Source organism: Benincasa hispida, chromosome 12, assembly GCF_009727055.1.
Source record: "Benincasa hispida cultivar B227 chromosome 12, ASM972705v1, whole genome shotgun sequence".
Classification (NCBI taxonomy): Eukaryota; Viridiplantae; Streptophyta; class Magnoliopsida; order Cucurbitales; family Cucurbitaceae; genus Benincasa; species Benincasa hispida.
The window spans coordinates 61,319,016-61,342,597 of record NC_052360.1 but is presented as its reverse complement, the minus strand read 5'-3'; the positions used below and the strand labels follow the sequence as shown (position 1 = coordinate 61,342,597).

General features: G+C 34.4%; 1 protein-coding gene across 1 annotated transcript; it reads right to left on the bottom strand.

Annotated features, from left to right (window-relative positions):
* Positions 1-16,696: 16,696 nt before the first annotated feature.
* LOC120092590 lies at positions 16,697-21,692 on the bottom strand. Its single transcript, XM_039050723.1, has 13 exons — positions 21,545-21,692; positions 21,296-21,441; positions 21,165-21,213; positions 20,048-20,194; positions 19,835-19,968; positions 18,380-18,449; positions 18,179-18,269; positions 17,935-18,004; positions 17,742-17,837; positions 17,526-17,625; positions 17,364-17,450; positions 17,185-17,264; positions 16,697-17,101 (listed from the first exon to the last, which is right to left on the bottom strand). The coding sequence occupies exons 1-13, from the start codon at positions 21,591-21,593 to the stop codon at positions 16,940-16,942; spliced, it is 1,281 nt and encodes a 426-aa protein (XP_038906651.1). The 5' UTR covers positions 21,594-21,692; the 3' UTR covers positions 16,697-16,939.
* Positions 21,693-23,582: the final 1,890 nt, after the last annotated feature.

Below are 23,582 nucleotides of genomic sequence, written 5' to 3'. Positions count from 1 at the left end.
GCGATGAAGTGCTACGCGATAGCACTGAGCGATCGTTTCATCGTGGAGCTAAGCGATCGTGTAGATAAATGCTATGCAACGCAATGATGTTCTATACGATGGAGCTAAGCGATCGTTTAGCTGTGACGATTACTAAACGATGACTTGAATGCGTTGGGCGATGGTGTCAAGCGATCGCTTAGTACTATGCGATGGAACTAAGCAATCGTCTAGTCCTATGCGATAGAGCTAAACGATCGTTTAGCTTTCAGCAAGCACTATACGATTGTTACTTCCTCTCAACCCAAAGCAATGACCCTAGATGATTACCTCCAGTCATTACATGATTGGCCTTAATAGCACATTGAGGATGGACCACAACTGGTTCGACCGGTTTACTCAAGGTTCAATCCGGTTCAGCCTCAAATGGTTTTGGTTGGTTCGATTCAGGCTTTGTTGGTCTGATTCAGACTCGTCCAACCTGGTTCAAGTTGTTTTAGGTTCGATTTGGAGCAATTCAAGCGGTTTAAAGATGGTTATGAAGTTGTTTGTATTAGTTAGTTATCTATTTACTTGTTTATGACAAAACAAAAACCATAACAGTTAGTATTTAATTGTTTATACATGAGATGTATGTGATAATTAAATAATTCATGTATATGCACACGGTATGCCATGTAGATTTAAAACCCCACCATAGGAAGCATGTTACATGCATTGACAGTATGTTATAATTGTTATAATATATAGTATGCATGTTAGGGTTATGTTTAATATAATAGTTATGTTGGATACCTTTGTTGAATGTTGTGGATATTAAGCATGTCTAAATGTTGTAAGTTGTATAAAATTGGTTAGACGTTTAAAATCCATAACAAAGAACAGTTGCATGCTCACTTAGGTTAACAACTAATTTTAATCGTTAAAATAGATTGTCGCCTTATAAAATACGATTACAAACTCATATCGGTTCATAAACCTGTCTAAGGTTGGGGATACTTAAGTTGATAGTTTACGACACACCTCTTACCTGAAGATTATGACCGAACTATTGAGAGTTGTTAACTGATTTTATGAGCTTGCATGAGTGATGTGAGGTAATAAAATGGTTTATCACCTAGACATTGTAGGTAAAATCAATTATAAGAGTTATATTTGGATAAACCACTTAGACTTAGGTTGTATGAAATTAGCTGTCACGCCTAAGTAAATTACCCAAACATTTAGAACACTTCAGTGGGAGATTAACAATATATTTGATATATAGTTATTAGCTCTCACGTCCTCAAGAGTTCACACCGTGAGATCCATGCTCGGCTTCTTGTCGATTTTACCTCGACTGCTTCATACGGAAAGTGTTTGCATGGGTCAATAACAAGGTGAATGAGGGAAGTGGTTCATAGTAAGTGGGTGAAGGAAATGTGTCAACATTGTCCTACGGTCTCCTCCATTAGTTTGAACCGTGAGATTCCTATGTTGTGACTACTGTCGTTTTTATGTGGCACTAGCTAGTTTTTAATCGCGACGATCCCTACGGAGGGTTGTAACATAGGATTTGGAACAACCCAAGCTTTAGTAAAATGAATAGGGTCTTATAGTTCCGTCTTGAATATTGTCTTCTATCTCGGAGGCATATTCATACCGTCCTATAAGATCTGAAAATGGCGGGTCACACTTACAAGAATTACTAAGTGTTAATAAAAATCTTGACTGAAAACGATAACCAAAAGAACTATTGGGATATGAGTTATTCTAGATATTAGTATTTGGTCAAGATCTGTATTGCTTCTGTGAAGGAATTCTTGACTGCCCCATAGTAGCACTTTGATAACTTGTAGAAATACAAGTTATTTATACTGCTTTATTTAGATATTGCGGCCAAAAGAGAGGAAAGTTGTGTCAGTTGTAGAGAAATTAACTAAGAAATACAATAATGATAGATTTTCGTCAATACACCCACTAACACCATTGCGATGGAAGAAAAGAATATTTCATGTCTGTTTTGCAGGAAATCAGTCACTGTATGCATTCATGGCTCAAGAGAGAAAGATTAACGCATCTACGTCGTATTGCGCCCATCATTCAGGAATGAATAGACGATCAACGCAATGATGGCGCATGCGACAATCAATCATCCTTGTCACTAATTGCGACGTTCTTGATATTTTATTTTTGCGTTATTCATTGCGTTGCCATGATGTATAATATGTTTACACTTAGAAACATTTCCCACACTTTGTAATTTCTAACTAACACTTATTTAATTCGTAGCTTAGCAATACTTTACCTTTTGCCCTTCAAAGTTCTACTCAAACCTTCTTTTTGAAATTTTTTTCTAAGTATTTATCTATTCTGTCCAAACAACGCAATGAGGACCTTGTGCATCTCTAAATTTGGGGGTGGAGAAAATCTGAGCAGGTGAGATCAAGATTATGCAGTCTTTAAGAAAATGCGTTCATATATTTCAAAAAAAAAATATTTTCATATCAACTCCAATGTCAGCACAAGGGAAAACTTCAAAAACATTCCCAACCTGATAAGAGTTAGTTGTGAAAGGAACCTGCTCGTAGTTGGATGTTCGCATACACCCGTGGGAGCAAGCCAAAACGAAGGTGAGTTTCCAAGAACAATGCAATGTGAAAAAGAAAAGAAAGAAAACAAAAGAAATGAGAGACAACTCCTCTGAAATTCATGAGTTAAAGTTGAAATTGGCATACAATTGTGGTTGGATGTTCGCATGACACCCGTGGGAACAAGCCAAAATGAAGGGTGTAACCATGATCAACGGTCTCTAATAAATGACGCAAAGTTTGACCACTGCATACAAACGCATCAAGTTGTTTTGATAAAGAAGAGGTAAACATTCTCTTTGAAACTAGAAAAGCATTTTTGAGTAGAAATTTGTAGTATAGATGAATAAAGTAGGGCTTTGATACGACTTAGCAAGGATAGAAGGAAATTGCGTTGTTAAGTAATGTGCCTGAGTGGAGCATTCAGAGCAACCAATCAACGCAAATATTTAGGATAGGAACTGAGCATTTTTGCCTTAGTAGAAGATATGCTTGTATCTAAATTTGGGGATGTGATAACTTATAGAAATACAAGTCATTTATAATGCTTTATTTAGATATTGCGGCCAAAAGAGAGGAAAGTTGCGTCAATTGTAGAGAAATTAACTAAGAAATACAATAATTATAGATTGTCGTCAATACACCCACTAATACCATTGTGATGGAAGAAAAGAATATTTCATGTCTGTTTTGCAGGAAATCAGTCACCGTATGTGTTCATGGCTCAAGAGAGAAAGATTAATGCATCTACATCGTATTGCACCCATCATTCAGGAATGAATAGACGATCAACGCAATGACGATGCATGCGACAATCGATCCAGAGCTGAACTTCAACCGCATACGGTAATAAAAATAATATCGCATGCGGGCACACGATCGAAAGATGCAAATGAGCAACGCAATCATGGAGGATTTTGACACGTGTACAACTAACCGTTGTGCATTTTCGACGAACTGATTGCATAACAGAAGGAATATTTATTCCACCATTCTTGGAATTTCCATAACAATAAAGTGGGGACCGCAAGTCAGAGAGTCAAAGCTTTCATCTATAAATACTCTCAAAGAATTCACTGAAGATATACTTGATATAGGGGATAATTGATACGAGGCTATTGAGAGAGAGGTTGATCTGAGTGCTGATCAGAGAAGATCCAGGAAGAAAAAAGACAAGGCCGAGAGGTGAGTCTCAGGGTGAATCATTCCAAATCCCTGTCGTGAAGCTCTGTACCTAGATCAACTCTACTGGTTGAGTAAGCCTGAGAGGGAAGCTCATCCTTCCATTCACTCCATCTACGCCGGCAAGCAATCTCTCCATCTAGATTGGTGTCAAGACATTGGCACTCTTCTGTATCTGTTTCTAACTCTTATTCATCAATTGTATTTCATCTTCTTAGTCTAAATCATTCACAACCATGTATCAGACACTTGATTTTATAATTAAATGTCATGATCACTTTCATTTCCACAATTTCTGTCTATTTTCGTTCCTCCATTAATCGCTTTCTCCATGATGTTTTCTTAATCCCTTGGTGATTAATATGAATTAAACAAGTAACTTAATCTGTGCTAAAGAAATAAAGATGTTTAGCTAAAGCATGCTAGATGGCATCTTCACCTGTGAGAGCAGAAGTGAGGATGCCATTCTGATTTTTCGAGAGAATGTTAGAAGAATGCGTTAACTAAAGCAAGAAGTACTTCCAGAGATGGAAGCAACCTTGCGTTCACTACATTCGTCCCTATTTCACCATAGAGATGTGGGAAATGCTGCCGATCACCGAGAGGTGTACGCCAAGGGAAAGCGGAACCGTACTTATATCTTTAACGCAATTAAGAAACTTGGGTTGTTTATATTAATTATCCTTTCTCTTTCTGTTTCGCACATAAGCCTTGCCACTACATAACACAATCTTTGTATATTCTTCACAGTCAGTCTCAACCTCGGTATCTTGTATCATCATAGCTTAGGTTTATTTTATCGCACTTTATTTTTATCACAATTTACTTTATTATCGCATTTTTATCGCTTATCTTTACTTTACTGCACAATTTACTTTACCACATGTACAAACCACAATTTTATTATATTGAAAAACCCCTGGTTGCATATATCACAAATATAATGCAATTAACCTAAAACAATCCTTGTGTTCGACCTGGAATCACACCGAGAAACTTGCGGTGGAATTATACTTGGTTCCAACGCAAGGAAACTTGTGACAACACACAGCATACTACAAGATCATTCATTAATAACACATACATCTAGAAGTAGTATCGCATATCATCGCAATCATCTATGCGTTGTATGACATAAGAAGATAAATTTTATTCATTCATATTCATACTTGTCTACATGCTTAAAATAGAAGTATCAATTTTTATGTCATATCAAGTTTATGGCATGGACTTGTAGCTAAGATTAAAATTATGTCATACATGCATTACAAGTTTATGGTGCCGTTGTCGGGGATTGGTTAACGGTTATTGTTGGAGTATGTTTGTGGTATTTTGCAATACAAATCTCTTTGTACTGACTGTTCAACGCGGAAAGCAGTCTGACAGTTTATGAGTACTGGTACCGAACAAGAATTCGTAGTTGACCCAGAGATCGAGCGTACCTTTCGCACAAGAGCACGCCAGAATTGAGCAAGGCGAAAGAAAGCAACTGATATGGCAGATAATATGGACAACACAGCTCCCGCAGAAAATCAAGGGGAGGTATGGCCAGTGCAGGACCCAGTCTTCCTGTTGATGATAAGAAAGTTGGTCCTTCTTCATATTCTAAGGATAAAACTGTACAGATGAAAAAGAAAAGAAAAGGGAAAAAGAAAACCGCTGTGAAGAAAAACAAAAACAAAACTCCCAAGGGAAAATGTTTCCATTGTGGAGAGGTTGGGCATTGTAAGCGTAATTGCCTAAAATATCTGGCTAAAAAGAAAGCAAAAAAGAATAAACAAGGTAAATATGATTTACTAGTTGTTGAAACATGTATAGTGGAAAATTCTCACCTTACCTGGATATTAGATTCAGACCCTGCTAATCATGTTTGTACTTTTCTACAGGAAACTAGTTATTGGAGAAGACTTTCTGAATATGAGATGACTTTCAAGGTGGGCACAGGTGAAGTCATTTCAGTTGAAGTAGTGGGAGATGTGAAGTTGTTTTTGGGAGATTCTTTTATCTTACTCAAGAATGTGTTATTTGTAACTAAGATGAAAAGAAATCGGATCTCCATTTCTTGTCTTTTAAAGAATATGTACAGTGTATCTTTAGAATGTAATCAAGTGTTTGTTTATTCAAGAGGTGTTCATATTTGTTTTGCTAGACTTGTGAAAAACTTATACATATTATAACCAACGGAAGCAAAAGCCATTTTAAATATAGAGATGTTTAAAACGACTGAGACTCATAATAAAAAGCGAAAAATTTCTCCTAATGCTTATCTTTGGCACCTCAGCCTTGGTCACATTAATCTCAACAGGATTGAGAGATTGGTAAAAAAAGGTCATCTAAATTAGTTAGAAGACGGTTCCCTACCTTCATGTGAATCATGTCTTGAGGGAAAAATGATGAAAAGATCTTTTTCTGAAAAAGGTCTTCGTGCCAAAAAACCTCTTGAACTTATACATTCAGATCTTTATGGTCCGATGAATGTTAAAGCTCGAAGAGGATATCAGTACTTCGTCAGTTTTATTGATGATTACTCTTGATATGGCTATATTTACTTAATCAGTCACAAGTCTGAAACTCTTGAAAGAGTTTAAAGAATTTAAGGTTGAGACTGAAAATCAGTTAAGTAAAAGAATTAAAACACTTTGATCTGATCGAAGTGGTGAGTATATGAATTTGCAATTAAAACACTTCAATCTCGTGCATACTTAATTAACAGTTTGACACGCTAGATTCAACTCAACATCTTCTCTCTCGAGACAGACATTAAGTAAAGAACATTTAATTAATGATTATTAATCAAAAGCATTAAGAACAAACATGCTAAAATAATTATACATAAATTCAATCAAAGAAGCAACTAATTCTTTCAAAATCCATAAAACTAAGTCGACAACCGAGAAACAAAAATCAATCACTCATGGTTACAACACAAACATAGACCATTCATGAGGTTTCCAAACACAAAGTACGAAAAATAAAAGAGGGAAGAAATTGCAAGCCGTGTTCTTGACTCTCGTCCTTGAACTCGGATCGCAACCTAATGAACTCTTCAAATTTTTTATCCTTTGAAGCTCCAAGATGCCGCCTCTATCCATAATTACACTCCCCAAGGAAGCCTAACCAAAATATTGCCTTACACTCTCAAAATAGCCCTAAAAGTGCCTCCCTAGATCAAATCGGCCAAAAGATGCTTATATATACAGCAGTCGCAGCATCGCAACGCTGACGGTAATTTTAGTGTCATGGAGCAGTGTTGCAACACTTGTTCAACACTGCCCTGCCTCTGATTTTTTAATTTTCTTTCCTTTTTCTCCATTGATCAATGCCCTAGGTAAAAAATTTGACCTTTTTGGGGGTATCTTGGTCATTAATCTTCCAAAATTGCTTGTTCTCGTCCAATTGCTCAATTTCCTACAATCAAATAATAAAAGCATAAAAAATCTCAAATTAAACATAAAATTAACTAAATTCTAAGCCCATAAAACACACTTTTTGGATGTGTTTCAGTTTAATGCAAATATACTAATATAAATCATTTGTATGGTTTCAAAAAATTTATTCATAATGACTTTCGTGACTCTTAATTTACTCCTCGCCAAAAACTAATGATGATAACTACACAACATGAAAAAACACAATCAAAACTATTATAATCATCGATGACCTCTAGTTTTTCCTAATGGAGAATCATCCTCACATTTCAACTCCAAATGTTGCTCGAAATGTTCGAGAAGCATACGAGCGATTAACACGAGCAAATAAGAAGGCCCGAGCGTACATCTTGGCAAGACTTTATGAAGTCTTAGCCAAGAAGCATAAGACCGTGCTCACAGCCCGTGAGATCATAGAGTCCCTGAAGGAAATGTTTGGACAACCGTCCACACAGCTCAGCACTACATTCTCAAATTCATCCTCAATGCCCATATGCAAGAAGGGGCATCTATTAAAGAACATGTTCTCGACATGATTGTCCACTTCAACGTAGCAGAGATGAATGGGTCCGTTTCGTAGCAATGCTATTATGAACAGGATTGACTACAATCTAACCACCTTACTCAATGAGCTACAGACCTTTCAATCCTTGATGAAAACTAAGGAATAAAAGGGTGAGACAAATATTGCTCACCTCTAAGAAGTTCTTCAGAGGTTCGACCTCTGGTACAAAGTCTATGCCTTCTTCTTCTGGCACCAAAAAGTGGAAGAAGAAGAAAGGTGGAAAGAGGAAAACTAACCCACCAGCTGCTATCCAAAAAGGCAAGAAGACCAAGGCTGCAAAGGGAATCTATTTCCACTGCAACCAAGAGGGACTTTAGAAGAAGAATTGTCCCACATATTTGATAAAAAAGAAGAAGGCCAAGCAAGATAAATTTGATTTACTTGTTTTGAAAACTTATTTAGTGGAGAATGATGATTCGGCCTGGATAATTGATTCAGACGCCACTAACTATGTTTGCTCTTCATTTTAGGGAATTAGTTCCTGGCGGCAATTGGAAGCTGAGGAGATGACAATGCAATTTGGAACTAGGCACGTTGTCTCAACTGTGGTAGTGGGAGGTCTCCAGTTGACTTTATAGAATAAATATATTTTACTTGAAAACATATATGTTGTTTCTAGTTTGAAGAGGAAGTTAATTTATGTAAAGTGTTTGTTAGATCAATATTATTGTATTCAATTCTCTATAGATAAAGCGTTTATTTCAAAGAATAATATTAATATTTGTTCTGCTCAGTTGGAAAACAATCTTTATGTGCTAAGACCGTTAGCAACTAAAGCCCTTCTTAACACCGAAATGTTTAAAACTACGATAACTCAAAATAAAAGACTTAGAATTTCTCCTCAAGAAAATTCTCAACTGTGGCACCTAAGATTTGGACACTTCAATCTCATAGGATTGAGAGATTGGTAAAGAATGGGTTTCTAAACGAGTTAGAATAAAACTTTTTACCTATGTGTGAGTCATGTCTTGAAGGCAAAATGACTAAAAGATCTTTTACTAGAAAAGCACAAGGCCAAAGAACCCTTAGTACTAGTACATTCAGACCATTATGTTTCGATGAATGTAAAAGCAAGAGGAGGGTTTGAATTTTTCATCACCTCTATGATGATTGTTCAAGGTATGGGTATGTTTATTTAATGCAACATAAATATGAATCCTTTGAAAAGTTCAAAGAGTTTAAGGATGAAGTTGAAAATGCATTAAATAGAACTATTAAGACATTTCGATCTGATCGAGGTGGAGAGTTTTTGGATCTTATATTCCAAAACTATTTGATAGAGCATGGAATTGTATTCTAACTCTCAACACCTAGTACATCTCAACAGAATGGTGTATCAGAAAGGAGAAATCGAACCCTATTGGACATGGTTCGATCTATGATGAATTACGCTGCCTTACCTGATTCGTTTTGGGGTTTTGCAATACAAACTGCAATGTATATTTTGAACTATGTTCCATCCAAGAGTGTTACGAGAACACCTTTGGAGTTATGGAATGGTCGTTAAGCTAGTTTACTTCATTTCAGAATATAAGGTTACCCAGCACATCTGCTTGAGGAAAATCCTAAGATACTAGAAACTCGTTAAAAACTGTGCCTATTTATAGGCTACCCCAAAGGAACGAGAGGTGGATACTTCTTCGACCCTAATGAAAATAAAGTGTTTGTGTCGATAAACGCTACTTTTCTAGAAGAATACCACATAAGGGAGCACAGGCCCCTCAATAAAATAGTGTTGACTGAATTTTCCAAAGAAACTAATGAAACTTCAACAAGAGTTGTTGAGGAACCCAACACCTCAACGAGATTTGTTGAAGATCATCTAGTAGGTTAAATCCACCTCAAGTGTTGAGGGAGCCTCGACATAGTGGGAGGGTTGCGAACCCAGTTACCCATTATATGGGTTTAACAAAATTTCTAGCTATGGTAGTTGAGAAGTTGTTGAGGATCCATTGTCTTGTAAGAAAGCAATGAAGGATGTTGACAAAGATGAATGGATGAAAGCAATGGATCTCGAAATGGAGTCGATGTACTTAAATTTAGCTTGGGATCTTGTAGGTCAACCTGATGGGATTAAACCTATAGGTTGCAAATGGATTTACAAGAGAAAACAGGGTGTTTATGTGAAGGAGCAAACCTTCAAGGCTAGACTAGTGGCAAAGGGTTATACCCAAGTTAAGAGAACCGACTATTAGGAGGTCTTCTCACCTATTGTCATGCTAAAGTCTATCCATATCCTCATGACCATTGCTTCATATTATAACTATGAGATCTGGCAAATGGATATCAAGATTGTCTTTTTGAATGGCAATCTTGAGGAGACCATTTATATGCAACAACCCTGAGGGATTCATAACCCAAGGTCAAGAGCAAAAGGTTTACAGTCTTAATCGGTCCATTTATGGATTGAAGCAAGCTTCGCGATCTTGGAATATAAGATTTGATACTGCAATCAATTCTTATGGATTTGATATAACATATAATTTAATATATATTATATGATAAAGTGGTTATCATATAAATATATGTTAAAGTTTTTATTAAAATTAATTTATTTTATTATTTTTATTTTTAAAAATAATTTTAGGGAGTGAGTTGTAACTTCTTCCCCATTTTTCTCTCTACAACGTGAGAGTGTGAAGTGGTTTGTTCACTTGACCTTCTTCTTCCATTCTGGTTTTTCCAGAGAATAACAAAAAAAAAAAATTCACAGAAACATTCTGAGTTTTTCCCTATCTTCTTCTCCTCTCGATTAAAAAATCTCCCTCTTCCAAAATAGCCAAAGCACACACAAATTCTTGGATTCTCACCTAGAAAATACAAAGGTTTCATCGCGGTGGTGTTCCATTCAGTTCGAGGGATTTTACTTGAAGAACAATTCTTCAAAGGTAAGGGTTTCAGAAACCTATTTTTTTATTTTGTTATTTTTCCTTTAAGCATGTTGAAATTATCTTTTAGATGCATGATGTTTTTTTGCTGTAAAATTCTTTATTCTATAAATTTGAATTTTTTTTGGGTCTGATCCCATTTTTTGCTCGAGGACTGTCAAAGGTTCCTTCAACTTGTTCTTGATGATGTGATTTTCATTAAAGGGCTGACACCAAATCTTATCAGTATAAGTCAACTATGTGTTTAGAGGTTGAATGTAAACTTTACAAGAGATAGTTGTATTGTCACATGTAATGCTAAAACTCTTGTCATGATAGGAAAGTGCTCTACCAACAACTACTATATATGGACCCCTATATACTTTAGTCAAAAGTGCCTTTATCTAAACAGGATATATTAGCTTTGTCTTGGCATCAAACCATACAAAAGGCTATGATGAGAAATGTTGTGATTAGCCTTCCAAACGTTAGCAACTATGAAGGGGTTATGTGTGGAGAATCCCAAATAGGAAGCAAACGAGAGTGCCTCATAAACAGGTACTGGTAACTATTACAAATCACATCCTCGAGTTGATTCATGTAGACCTTATAGGACCCATACAATTAGAAAGCCTTGGAGGGGAAGTATGCCATGGTATGTGTTAATGAATTTTCCAGATCAGTATAAGTCAACTATGTGATCAGGGGTTGAATGTAAACTTTACAAGAGATGGTTGTGTTGTCATATGTAATGCTAAAACTCTTGTCAAGACAGAAAAGCGCTTTACCAATAGCTACTATATGTAGACCCCTATATACTCTAATCATAAGTGCCTTGTATCTAAACAGGATATATCAGCTTTGTAGCACAAACATCTTGGACATCTTGGCATCAAAACCATACAGAAGGCTGTGATGAGAAATGTTGTGATTAGCCTTCCAAATGTCAGCAACTATGAAGGGGCTATATATAGAGAATCCAAAAAGGAAGCAAATGAGAGTGCCTCATAAACAGGTACCAGTAACTGTTACAAATCGCATCCTCGAGCTGATTCATGTAGATCTTATGGGACCCATACAAGTAGAAAGCCTTGGAGGGAAAGTATGTCATGGTCTGTATTAATGAATTTTCCAGATACACGTGGGTTAAATTCATAAGAGAAAAGTTGAGTCATTTTAAGTACTCAAGACTCTCTATCTCCAACTACAAAGGGGAAAAGGGTTGAACATTGTTTTTATTCACACTGATCATGGCAGGGAATTTAAAAATAATCAATTTCCTGATTCTTGTCACTCTGAAGGTATGCATCATGAGTTATCTGCTCCCCGTCACGCCTCAGTAGAATGGAGTTGTCAAACGAAATAACTGAACCTTACAGGAGATGGCTCGAGTTATGCTTCATGCTTATAACCTTCCGTATCATTCTTGGGTTGAAGCCCTGAATACTGCCTATCACATACATAATTGGATAGTTATCCGGCCAAGTACTAATTGTACAAATTATGAAATTTGGAAGGGGAGGAAACCCAATATCAATTACTTTCATATTTTTGGAAATCCGTGTTATATATTAGCTAATTGAGATCCAAAGAAAAATGGGATTCAAAAGTGATGAAGTAATTTTCCTAAGGTACTCAACATACAGCAAGGTCTATAAGGTCTATAACAAGCATATAAAGAGTGTTGTGGAGTCTATCAACGTTGTCATAGATGATATGAATGAAGAAAAAGGGAGTGTTGAGGTGATTAAAGACGATGATGTTGATGTTGTGCTAGACAGGAATGAATCTAAATTGATTGTCTCACAAACTGCTGATAACAATTCTTGTGACAAGTCTGTAAATCCTGAAGACTGTACAGTTTCGATAGTGAAAAGGACCATAAAAGTTCTAAGCAACCCTCTAGTAGAATCTTGAAAAATCATCCTTCTAGTAATATTATAAGAGATGTTGAGTCTGGCGTTTCCACCCAAAAAAAAAAAGAAAAAAAGAAAAAAGTGGACTACCTCCAAACGATTGGTAACATTTGCTTCACATCCCTTGTGGAACCCAAAAATGCTTCTAAAGCCTTGAAAGATGAATGTTGGATTAATGCAATGCAAGAAAAATCGATGCAATTTGAAAGACTTCAAACCTGGACGCTGGTCTCACGACCTGTTTTAGTAAATATCATTGCCACAAATGGATCTTCAAGAATAAATCTGACGTGAATGGAATGGTCAGAAGAAATAAGGCTCACCTAGTTGCTCAAGGGTACTCTCAAATAGAAGGTGTTGACTTTGATGAGATGTTTGCCCCTATAGCAGGTCTGGAAGCCATCATACTTTTCCTATGTTTTGCTTATTTGCTCAAGTTTAAGCTTTACCAGATGGATGTCAAAAGAGTCTTTCTCAATGAGTACTTAAATGAAGAAGTCTATGTTGAGCAACCTAAAGGATTTGTTGATCCTTATCACCCTAATTATGTATAAAAGCTTCAAAAAGCTTTGTATGGCCTGAAGCAAGCACCTCGTGCTTGGTATGATCACTTATCTGAATTTCTTCTTAAACAGGGATATGTGAGAAGGGGAACTAAAAAAAACTATGTTTGTGAAGAAAGAACAAAGGAGCCTTGTGGTTGCCCAAGTTTATGTGGATGATATTGTGTTTGGAGGAATGTCACAGCATCTTGTGGATCGTTTTGTAAATCAAATGCAGACTGAACTTGAAATGAGCTTGGTGGGCGAGCTAACATACTTCTTGGGTCTCTAGATCAAGCAACTTAAAGATGGAATTTTCATCTCTCAAAGCAAATATGCAAAGGATTAGTTAAAAAGGTTTAGGCTTCAAAATGCTCGTACAAAGAGAACCTCTGCTCCCACTCATGTTAAAATAACTGAAGACCCTTTTGGGTCATGTGTTGATGAGAGTCTATATCGAAGTATTATTGGGAGTTTAATTTACCTTGTTACCAGTAGGCCTAACATTGCTTTTGTTGTTAGGATCCGTGCTTGATATCAAGTAGAACCTAAAGCTAGTCATTTACTAAGTGCCAAGTGAATCATCAAATATATTGATGACACATATAAATATGGTATTCTATATTCTTTTGACTCTAAATACTCTCTAGTTGGTTATTGTGATGCAGATTGGGTTGGAAGCTCAAAAGATAGAAAAAGCACTTCAGGTAGCAGTTGCACTCAGCTTCTCTGTATAAAATAGATGCTTGGAGAATATGATGTCACGCAAAATTCTATGACATTGTACTATGACAATTTGAGCGCAATCAATATTTCTAAGAATCCAGTTCAACACAACAGAATGAAATATATTGACATCAGACACCATTTTATCCAAGAATTGGTTGAAAGCAAACAAATTGTCTTGAAAGATATTCGAACTGAAAATTAGATTGCTGACTCACAAAGGCTCTCAATGCTAAACAGTTTGAGGCTCTTTGAACGGCTTTGGGCCTTTGTATAATTGATTCATAGTAGTTAATCAAGCTCTAGAAGTGAGCTACAGAGGGATTAAGGCCCTTTCTTCAAAGCTAGACACATGACCTTTTGTTGATGGATGTTGTGAGGCAAACTAGAGTAAGTTGTGTGGCATTTACTGTTTATATATTTATGATAACTCTCAACAGTTGTGTTTTGGTAGGAAAGAAGTTTTTTAATTTTTGCATGCCACATTCTCTTCAACTTCCTTTGTGATCGTGGGTGTTTTCTGGTGGTTCTGAATAAAATGGTGAGTACTCAAACTGGAACTCATACTTCAAAATTTAAGATAGTGCGCTATAAGGAAAAGGCAAATAGACGAAGGATTCGTGACTCGTCTGAAGGAAATGCTCCATCGAATTTCATGGAAGTTAATCTCTCTTTAAATCCTAATGTTGAGACCTTGAGTCGAGGAAATGTTGTGTTCGTGTCTAGTGTTAAATGGAAAAGCTCCCGTCTCTCGACAATAGGTAAAAGCAAGAAGAATAAGGGAGAGACCTCTCTTAGACTTACCATGGAGGACCTTGTGGGTCCTGGCATTGAAGTTGAACCGTCTTGTTTTTCCTCTAAGCCCCAAAAACCCACAGGTACTGATCCTCCTCTTGTTATCTTTGAGAATGAAAATATTACTGTTATTAGGGATGTCTTGCATCTTCTAGAAGAGTCTACGGTTTATGTTTCTATGAATTCGTCAAAAGATAATTTGTTTGGAAGTAGTCCTTTGCAATAGGTGTGGAATCTAACATTAATGAACTTATCCAAAATGTTGAAATTGTTGAGACTGAGGCTTTAAATGTTCTATCAAATGTCATTGCATCTGGTGAGGTGCATAAGTCGGAAGATGTTGAAAAAGAAGATAACCAAAAGGTTTCTGATTAGTGGGATGATAAGAGTATCTCGAATAAAGAATGTTCTGGAAATGAAATTCAAGATAATTTTCCTGATAAAAATGAGAATAGTGAAAATTCTCTTGAAAAGGAAGATGTAAGGAAGAGCTCTCCCGACTTTGCTTATGACTCGTTTGATGATAATGTGCCTATTTTTCTGTTGAAGCAAAAAGGTGAACAAAAAGTTATTGATGAGGAGCCTAGTTCTCAAAATGATTCTGTCTCAGTTTCTGAGGAAGAAGAAAATTAGTTGATAAAAGATCCTTAGGATGTGTCTGTTGAGGAAGTATAGAAACCTAAGGTCAAGAAAATAGTAAAGAAGAAAGATGTTCCATTTGTACCGTTCTGCCAATATTTTTTTTCCTTCTTTACTCTTGACTGCTATGGAAGTTAGAGTTGCCTGGTGTGTTTTCGATGCTCATATTTAAAGGGTTCCTTGTATTTTGAAAAGGTTGGTCGCATTATTGTTTTGAAAAAGCTTTTACTGAAATATAAACAACTTGAGTGTAGTCGGTCAAAAAGGGAGTGCATCGACAGAACCTTGTGTTGCTTGGAAGACGTGTTCTGTGTCTTTGCATTAAGAAATAAGAAGATCAGTTAAGAAGGGATTCTTAAGCTTAGAGGAGCCTAAGCTATTCGAGCAAATGAGACTTTGGTCTTGAAGGAAAATATACAACTCACGTGAGAAGGAGTCTCACATCTTAAGAGGAGCTCAAGTCTGATCTTAGGGGAGCCTGAGATTTGCTTCATTAATAGTACAACTTAGGGGGAGCCTAAGTCACAGTGAGAATGAGTCTTACACATAGAGAAAGCATAGGTTATTAGTTGAGTGATAAAGTTGTATAAGAGACACTCTATTTATTTTTTATTATTATTATTATTATTATTATTTTTGCAAAGGAAAAAGTCGTGCTTTCAATATAGATAAGTTTTGCGTTGTAATTACTTATCATTGATTTTAGTGAAGCTATCTTTCCTGGGCGCTCTGTCCCCCAAACGTAGGTGATTTATACCGAACTAAGTTATCAATCTCGAGTGTCATTCTCTTGTGTATGTGTTTCCTTTTAGTCTTGTAAATTGCAATACCATCAATTGTAACATTGTTAAATTGCAGTAGACACTTTTTTATCGTTTTTTAAGTTCCTTTTATTCATTTTTGTCCTATTGTATAAAGAGCAGATATATTGTACCTATTTATGAGTTTTCTCATTTTAACAAAAGATGAGACTCTATTTATTCAACATGTGAAACTAGTATCCACATTTTTAAGTTAAAAAAACATGCATATCAACATGCAGATTTTTAATTCACATTGAAGATTATTAAGAGACAACCTCATTCAATAAATTTTCAACCTATTGACATATTAAACCATCTCTAAATCACAAATGTTCAACTATCGTAGTATTTTGATTGTTCAAGTAACTGCATACTAGTTTGGAGAGTGAGAGATAAAAGCTGTCTTACTTCTTGGATCGACATGAAAATTTGTATTAGTTTAAGTTGTGATACAAATAACTTTAGTTTACTATATTCATTTAAATTTTTAAATTTGCATTCAATAATTATTAAGAGATAATGACATTGTGACAATCTAATTCAATAACTTTTCAACCCTTTGACATGTTAAATCATCTCTAAATCACAAATGTTCAATTATTCTAGTTTTTTCCTCAATTATTCGGTAATTATAGATTGAATGTTGGAGTCACTGGATATTGGATCATGATTTTGGACTGATGATAATTTGTAATAATTTAATCGAGCTACATTTAAAATTCTGTATTCTTCAAGATAATCTCTTGAACATGGAACAAAGTTTTCAGCAATGTATTATCAGAGCGAGGCTTTGACTCTAATGATCTCTTGAATTCCTCCCTTAGGATCTCTCAAACTTGTTTGCCAAAGTAGTCGACATAAAAGCATCAACTACGATAACAAGAATATCGAAAATGTGGTTTGAAATGAACTACATAAACTTAAGGTTCAGTTAACTTTTGCTGAGCTGATCAGAGAAGGATCATAGCATTTGACAGTTCCTACCAAAGTCGATGCTTCCACAAGTGCAGCCAGGAGATAGTCTGGATAATCTTCAATATTGGCATCTCCATTTTGTGTTTTCATTGAACTCAAGACCCTTCCAACTATCTAAACAACATATTTAACATAGATTATAGAGATGGGTTTTGAACTCGAAAATCTAAACTTTATGCAAATGTTAATGAACTTACTTTCCGAGCATATCCCCCGTAAGCAATACCACCAATCAACGCGTGCAATGAACTTGATAACTCTTCATTCATCGAATTCTCTAAATGTAGTAAGAGAAACATTTGATTCTAGATTGGAAACCGGCCGTTGGTAGACTGTATATTGATGTGAGTGAAACATGGTGAAAGGTCAAACTTACTTAAAGTTGATGTGGATTGAAAAAGTCTCTCTTTCTTCAAGCCATCAACAGTGTGAAAGTTTGTGCCACCAGCCAGTTGAAGGAAGCCTGCAAAGGAAACAAGAAGCTTGTCAGTGAAGTGACATGAATCTAAGCTTCGTGAGACCGGATTTGTACACAAACCAGGAGGGCAGTCATTGGAAAGAGCTAACTGGGCAGCAAAAGCAATTGTTTCCCTTGTGGTGCCTCGTCCAATATCTCCACTCATCGGTCGTCCATCCAACTTCATTTAATGTTTAAACGAAATGATGATTGTGTAAACAAGTATAGGTTTTGGAACTTAGAGAGTGTAACAGAAATGGAAGTAATTCATTTGGCTTCATGAAGTTTGAGGCAGACCTGCCATAAGTTCAAACAATGAAGCTGCGATTCCATGATCGAGAACATTGTTTTCATTGTAGATACTGTTAAATCCCCAATATTAGGTAGGCTTACCTGCATCAAGTATAAGTTACCAACATTAAGCAAGTGGAAGGTGGCTAAAATGTTCAAATTCTAAAAGAGAGAGAAGGCTCAGAATCAACACACTTACTGCAACTAGTCTTAGATATTTGGATGAGTCCCCTAATTTATCCCAAAGTTCTTGAAAAGGAGTGGTTTGTCTAGAAGAAAGACGTCAGTTTGTAGTTCTCCAAATTGTCACATTTAGGCCTGTTTGGATTCACTTTCTAAGTGCTGAAGCAAGTGTTTCTAAGTAGAAAAAAAGTGTTTTTGAACGAAAAGTCAATCCAAACAGGCTCTAGATATCAAAGATCAAATTCTGAGTTTATATATACCTTCCATTGGTGTGAATCTCCAAAGCATCGACGTCACCCCGTTTAATAAGCTTTGCAGTAGTAGCTGCATCCCTTACATATGTGACTAGATCTGCACCAATTCAAACAAGCAAACAAAATCAGCAGCAGAGCAGCACCAATTCAAAATAAAGGCTACATTCTTCCCACCAAATCAACAACTAAATCTGTGACAAGTCATACTTATTTTATCATATGGGCAGACTGGAGAGCAACGGCCACAACCATAACAGCGCTCTGTCATTACTCCGCCCTGCAAAAAGGGGAGCAGATATTCACAAGGCCGATAAGGTTTTTGATAAGTATGTTAATTGGGATTTTATAAGGATATATCAGTAATTAGTTAGAGAGTTTGTTAGGCTTGTTGGTTATAAATAGAGTGGGTAGGGAAGGAGGGAGGTAGGTAATATTTGGTGAAATGAATTAGGGCTTGAGAGTATTCTCGAGACTGAAAGGGTCCAAGTACCTCTAATACTTGATTTATCTTGTATTTCTGTCATCTTTTATAGTTCAATATACTCGGGTTCTACCCATTTTTTAAGATAAATGAGTATCCGGGGCACCACTCCTTACACATATACTAGTATTCCACTCCTACCTACAAATCTCAATAGAAGTATTGAAGCCAGCTCCAGAGTCTACCATTGAATATGTTAGAAACCAAGGTAGTATGGGCTACCTTTGTCCCACATTGGTTAGAATGGGATGACCATTGTGGTACTTAAGTGGTTTGGCTCTCTTAATTGAATAGTTGGCTTTTGGGGTGTGGTTCTCCAAGGTACTTAAGTACCTAATTGAATGTTGCTTGGAATTGGGGTAGTGAGAGGCCCCCTGTTGATAAATATTTGGTTTTTTGTTTATGAACATTGTGCTTGTTTTCTTACCATTTCTTTAGAATGGTTTTTATCTTTGAAATATTTGAATTTAGCCAAGTTCCAAAAATAAAAATAAGTTTTTAAAAGCTACTATTATCTCGTTTGATAATCATTTGATTTTTAGTTTTCGAAAATTAGCTTGTAAACACTACTTCCACCTATAAATTTCATTGTATAGTTTTCTACTTTTAACAAAATTTGCTAAACCATGCCAAGTTTTGAAAACAAAAAAAAAAAAAAAAAAAAAAAAAAAAAAAGAAGAAGAAGTAAGTTCTTAAAGTTTTTTTTTTAATTTTTTTAATTTGGCTAAGAATTCAAATGTTACCTCAAAAAAATTGAAGAACGTTATAAAGAAATTGAGAGAAAACAAAGCACAATTTTAAAAAGCTAAATAGTTATCTTTTCTTAGTTTTCAAAACTTTGTTTAAATTTTGAAAACATTGGTAAATAATAGATAACAAAATGAAGAAATCTATTGGTAAAAGTAGTGTTAATAAGTTTAATTTTCAAAAAAGATGAACCAAAAACTAAATAGTTATCAAATGAGACATAATAAATTGGTTTGGAAAAAACTAAAGAGAAAGGGGACGAGAAAAGCAACTATATACATACTAGTTTTTTTAGTTTTCAAATTTTTGCTTAGATTTTGAAAATATTTGTAAAGAATAGATAACAAAACAAAAAACCAAAATTCAAATAGTTATCAAACAGGGCCTAATAAACCACTTTGGAAAAACTAAAGAGACGGGACAAGAAAGGCAACCTTCAATACTCCAGATACACTAGCCACTTGTGAAGGTTCTTTCATTGTTTCTTCCTGTAGTGAGATTGCATTAGCAGGGCAAACAATTTCACAAGGTCTTGAACAGTCAATTGGACAATTCTCAGGATCAAACTCTGTCAATAAAACAATTAATTCATCACTTTAAAAACAAATCCATTTTGAAACCTTTTGCAATAAGCTAGAAGAAATTACCAGCTTTGCGGAAGTGAAGATCTTGGTCATCATTGACACTAATCATCACCCAAGGCCTTCGAACGCCAACAATGCCTCTTGCTGCTTGAATTCCCTCATTCACAGCACTAACAACCGATGCATCAGCAGCACAATCAATACAATCAACTGCAAGTCCTCAGTAAAATCAACAAAACAAGGCTTAAATGTTACTTTGGCCTTACACTTTTGGTTTTTGTCCGTTTTGGTCACTATACTTTCAAAACATCCATTTTGATTCCTCTACTTTCAAAAAGTAACCATGTTGATCCTTTCATTTTCATTTTCATCTCATTTATTTCTATCAAAATTTAACATGATACGTCATTCACTAAGTTTCTTAAATTGTAGCCATAAACTTATATTAAAATGTTTTCATTGTGTACGAATGTTGTGTTAAAATCTTGTAAACAGGAATATAAATGGTCACCTTCCAAAAGTAAGAGACTAATATAAACGTTCTGAAAGTACATAACTAAAATGAACAAAAAATATTGAATCTTTGCAACGTTAGTTTTGATCCTTCTACTTTAAAAAGGTACCATATTGGTCCATTTATTTTCATTTTCATCTCATTTATTTCAATCTTAATTTTAGCATCATACGTCATTCACTAAGTTTCTCAAAATGTAACCATAAACTTTATAGTAAAAGGTTTTCACTGTGTATGAATGTTGTGATAAAATTTTACAAATAGTAAAAAAAATTGGTCACCCTCCTAAAGTAATAGACTAATATAGCGTGTTTGGCATTGATTTCGAAATGGTTAAAGTCACTTCTGTCGTATTTAAAATCACTCTGAAACACATCTTGAATCACTCAAATCAATTTAATACTTAGTTTTAAGTTCTTAAACACAAATTTCAAACTATTAAAGTGAATTTTGAATGATTAAAAGCATTTTTCGAGTGATTTTAAAAATGACAAAAGTGAGTTTAACAATTTTAGAATCACTCTCAAACATGCCAATAGACGTTTTGAAAGTGCATCGACTAAAATAAACAAAAATCGAAAGCATGAGAACCAAACATCTTGAATGTATATGGACCAATAATAAACAGAGCACATTCCATTGAGATATAAATTGGGTGATTCTTACCCCCAGCAAGAGTGTAAACAAGAGAGAGATTCCTGATATCAACCACATCCTACACAGAAAACAAACATTTACTTTAATATGAAGAAGCTTTTCTTTTTTGGGGGAATGCGAAATTGAAGAGTTTTCTAAACCTCGAAACTAGCACCGCAGATAAGCTTAACCCAGTGGCCATTTCGAAGAGATTGAAGAGGAGAAGATTGAACAGAAGCAATTCCAATTCGATCTACGAGGCTTCTTACATTGTTGAGGTTCTTGTTGCTGTTGTTTCTGGAAGCCACTGAGAATAAGGGGGGAAGAGAAAAAGAAAAGAGAAAATTAGATTATGTGAAAAAGAAAAGAAACGGGAAATTTATAGATGCTTAAAGAGCTGGAAGTAGGACCTTGATGTTGAAGATGAAGAGTGGCATGGCAGGACAAGCTCAAAGCCATTTTGATTTTTGCTTTTCTTCCGTTGAAGAAAGAAGAATGCCGCAAGAGAAATAAATGGGATTTCTTTTTTTTTTTTTGGTTAATTTTTGGGTACGGATGACGATTTGACGAACAAAGAGATATTAAATTTAGTTTGTGATATTTATATCCAATTTTAACATTATGAAATCAATATGGTAGTTATCCTCCATGAAAAAGTTAAAGGTTAAAATAAAGGGAAAAAAAATACTAGTGTAACTCTGATTCTACCTATTTTTGTGTTGTCTACGAGTATCTAACTATGTGACAGATTTTTTTTAAAAAAAAACAATAAGATAGATGTCGTTGAAAACTCAAATATTTTTCTTTTTTAATATTTTTCGTCACGGGATGCATGGAGATTTTGGGTTACACTCAAGTATTACTCGTTCAAATTATCTCATTCTATATATTGGTAAAGTGACAAAAAAAAGATTCTTTTCTAAAAATTTTGGATTATCAAGATTTAATGTCTCTTCCAATTATGCAGTAAGTTAATTATTAATTATTTATTAGTATCACAGTCCTAAGAATGGTATAAAAAAATTTGTGACATGCTCGAATCTCTGATTTCAAGAAAGAGTGCATGTACAAGTAGTTAAACTATTATAGCATAGTCATTCGATTGTTACTTAGATTTATGAATACGATTAGTCAAACAATCTAATCGTACCATGATTCAATTATAATTAAGTTTAATTTATCAATTTAAATTTTAAATATTGAAGTGAGTTTAGTTCAATCGTAATTAACACAAAGACATAAAAAGTTTGATCCTAAAAGATTATTCATCCAAAATCATTTACATCATATGATTTTCTTCCCTTTTTTTTTCGTCGTATGTAAATTATACTTAGATAACTATTAATACCAGTTATTAAGCAAGACAACTATTAATGGCAGTTAATAGTTATTATAGTTATCTCATAGATTTTAGATAAGATAACTATTAATAGCAGATATTAAAGACACTTTTAAAGTCCTATTTACCAATTCAAATGATTTTCATCTATTTTCATTATTTCAAAACTCTCATTTACATTAATATTTCTATCTACGTTTCAACAATTTCTTTTAGAGCCCATTTATTTTATAGATTTTGTCATGATATTTTGGATATATATTTAATATTCTTGTTTTTCACAAATTTTCACTTTTTAAAGTTCAATATATTATTATTTAGGTAACGTTAAAACTCATCTTATATGAGTTTTCTAATACCTTTCAAATAAATAAAATTTTATTGAAGATGAACAGTAAAAATATAGGCTGATTATTTTGTTTTAAACAAATACATAGAATGGTTAATTAATAAAATATCAACTATTCATGATAATTAGTTTTAAAATTATTAAATATATGATTTAGATATAATAAAGGGAGTTTTCACGAAATAGAAAAATAAGATAGACTATTTACACAAATAGCAAAATTTTAATCTTATTTAATAGAGGTTGATAGAAGTCTATCAATGTTTATCGATTTTTTTTATTGTATTTCTGTAAATAGTTTGAAATTTTTTTATCTGTGAAAAATTTCCTTTAATAAATTTCAACCAATACATTTACCATTGATATTTTATATTATCTTATGATCCATTTGGTAACCATTTAGTTTTATTTATTTATTTATTTATTTTTAAATTTAAGTCTATTTCATCAACATTTCTGATAATGATTTGCATATTTCTTAAGTACAATGGTTGAATTCTTAGCCAAATTCCAAAAACAAAAATAAGTTTTTGAAAGCTACTTTTTCCTTCTAAAAAATTGATTTGTTTTTTAAACCATTGGTAAAAATAACAACAAATAAAGAAATTTCAAAGGAGAAATAGTATCTATTGGTTTAATTTTCAAAAACAAAAACAAATAATAATATGATTACCAAATAGGTCTTTAACTATTCAATATACAATTTTATAATTTATTATTAATATTCTAATTCATATACCGTTATTAAATAAGAGAACTA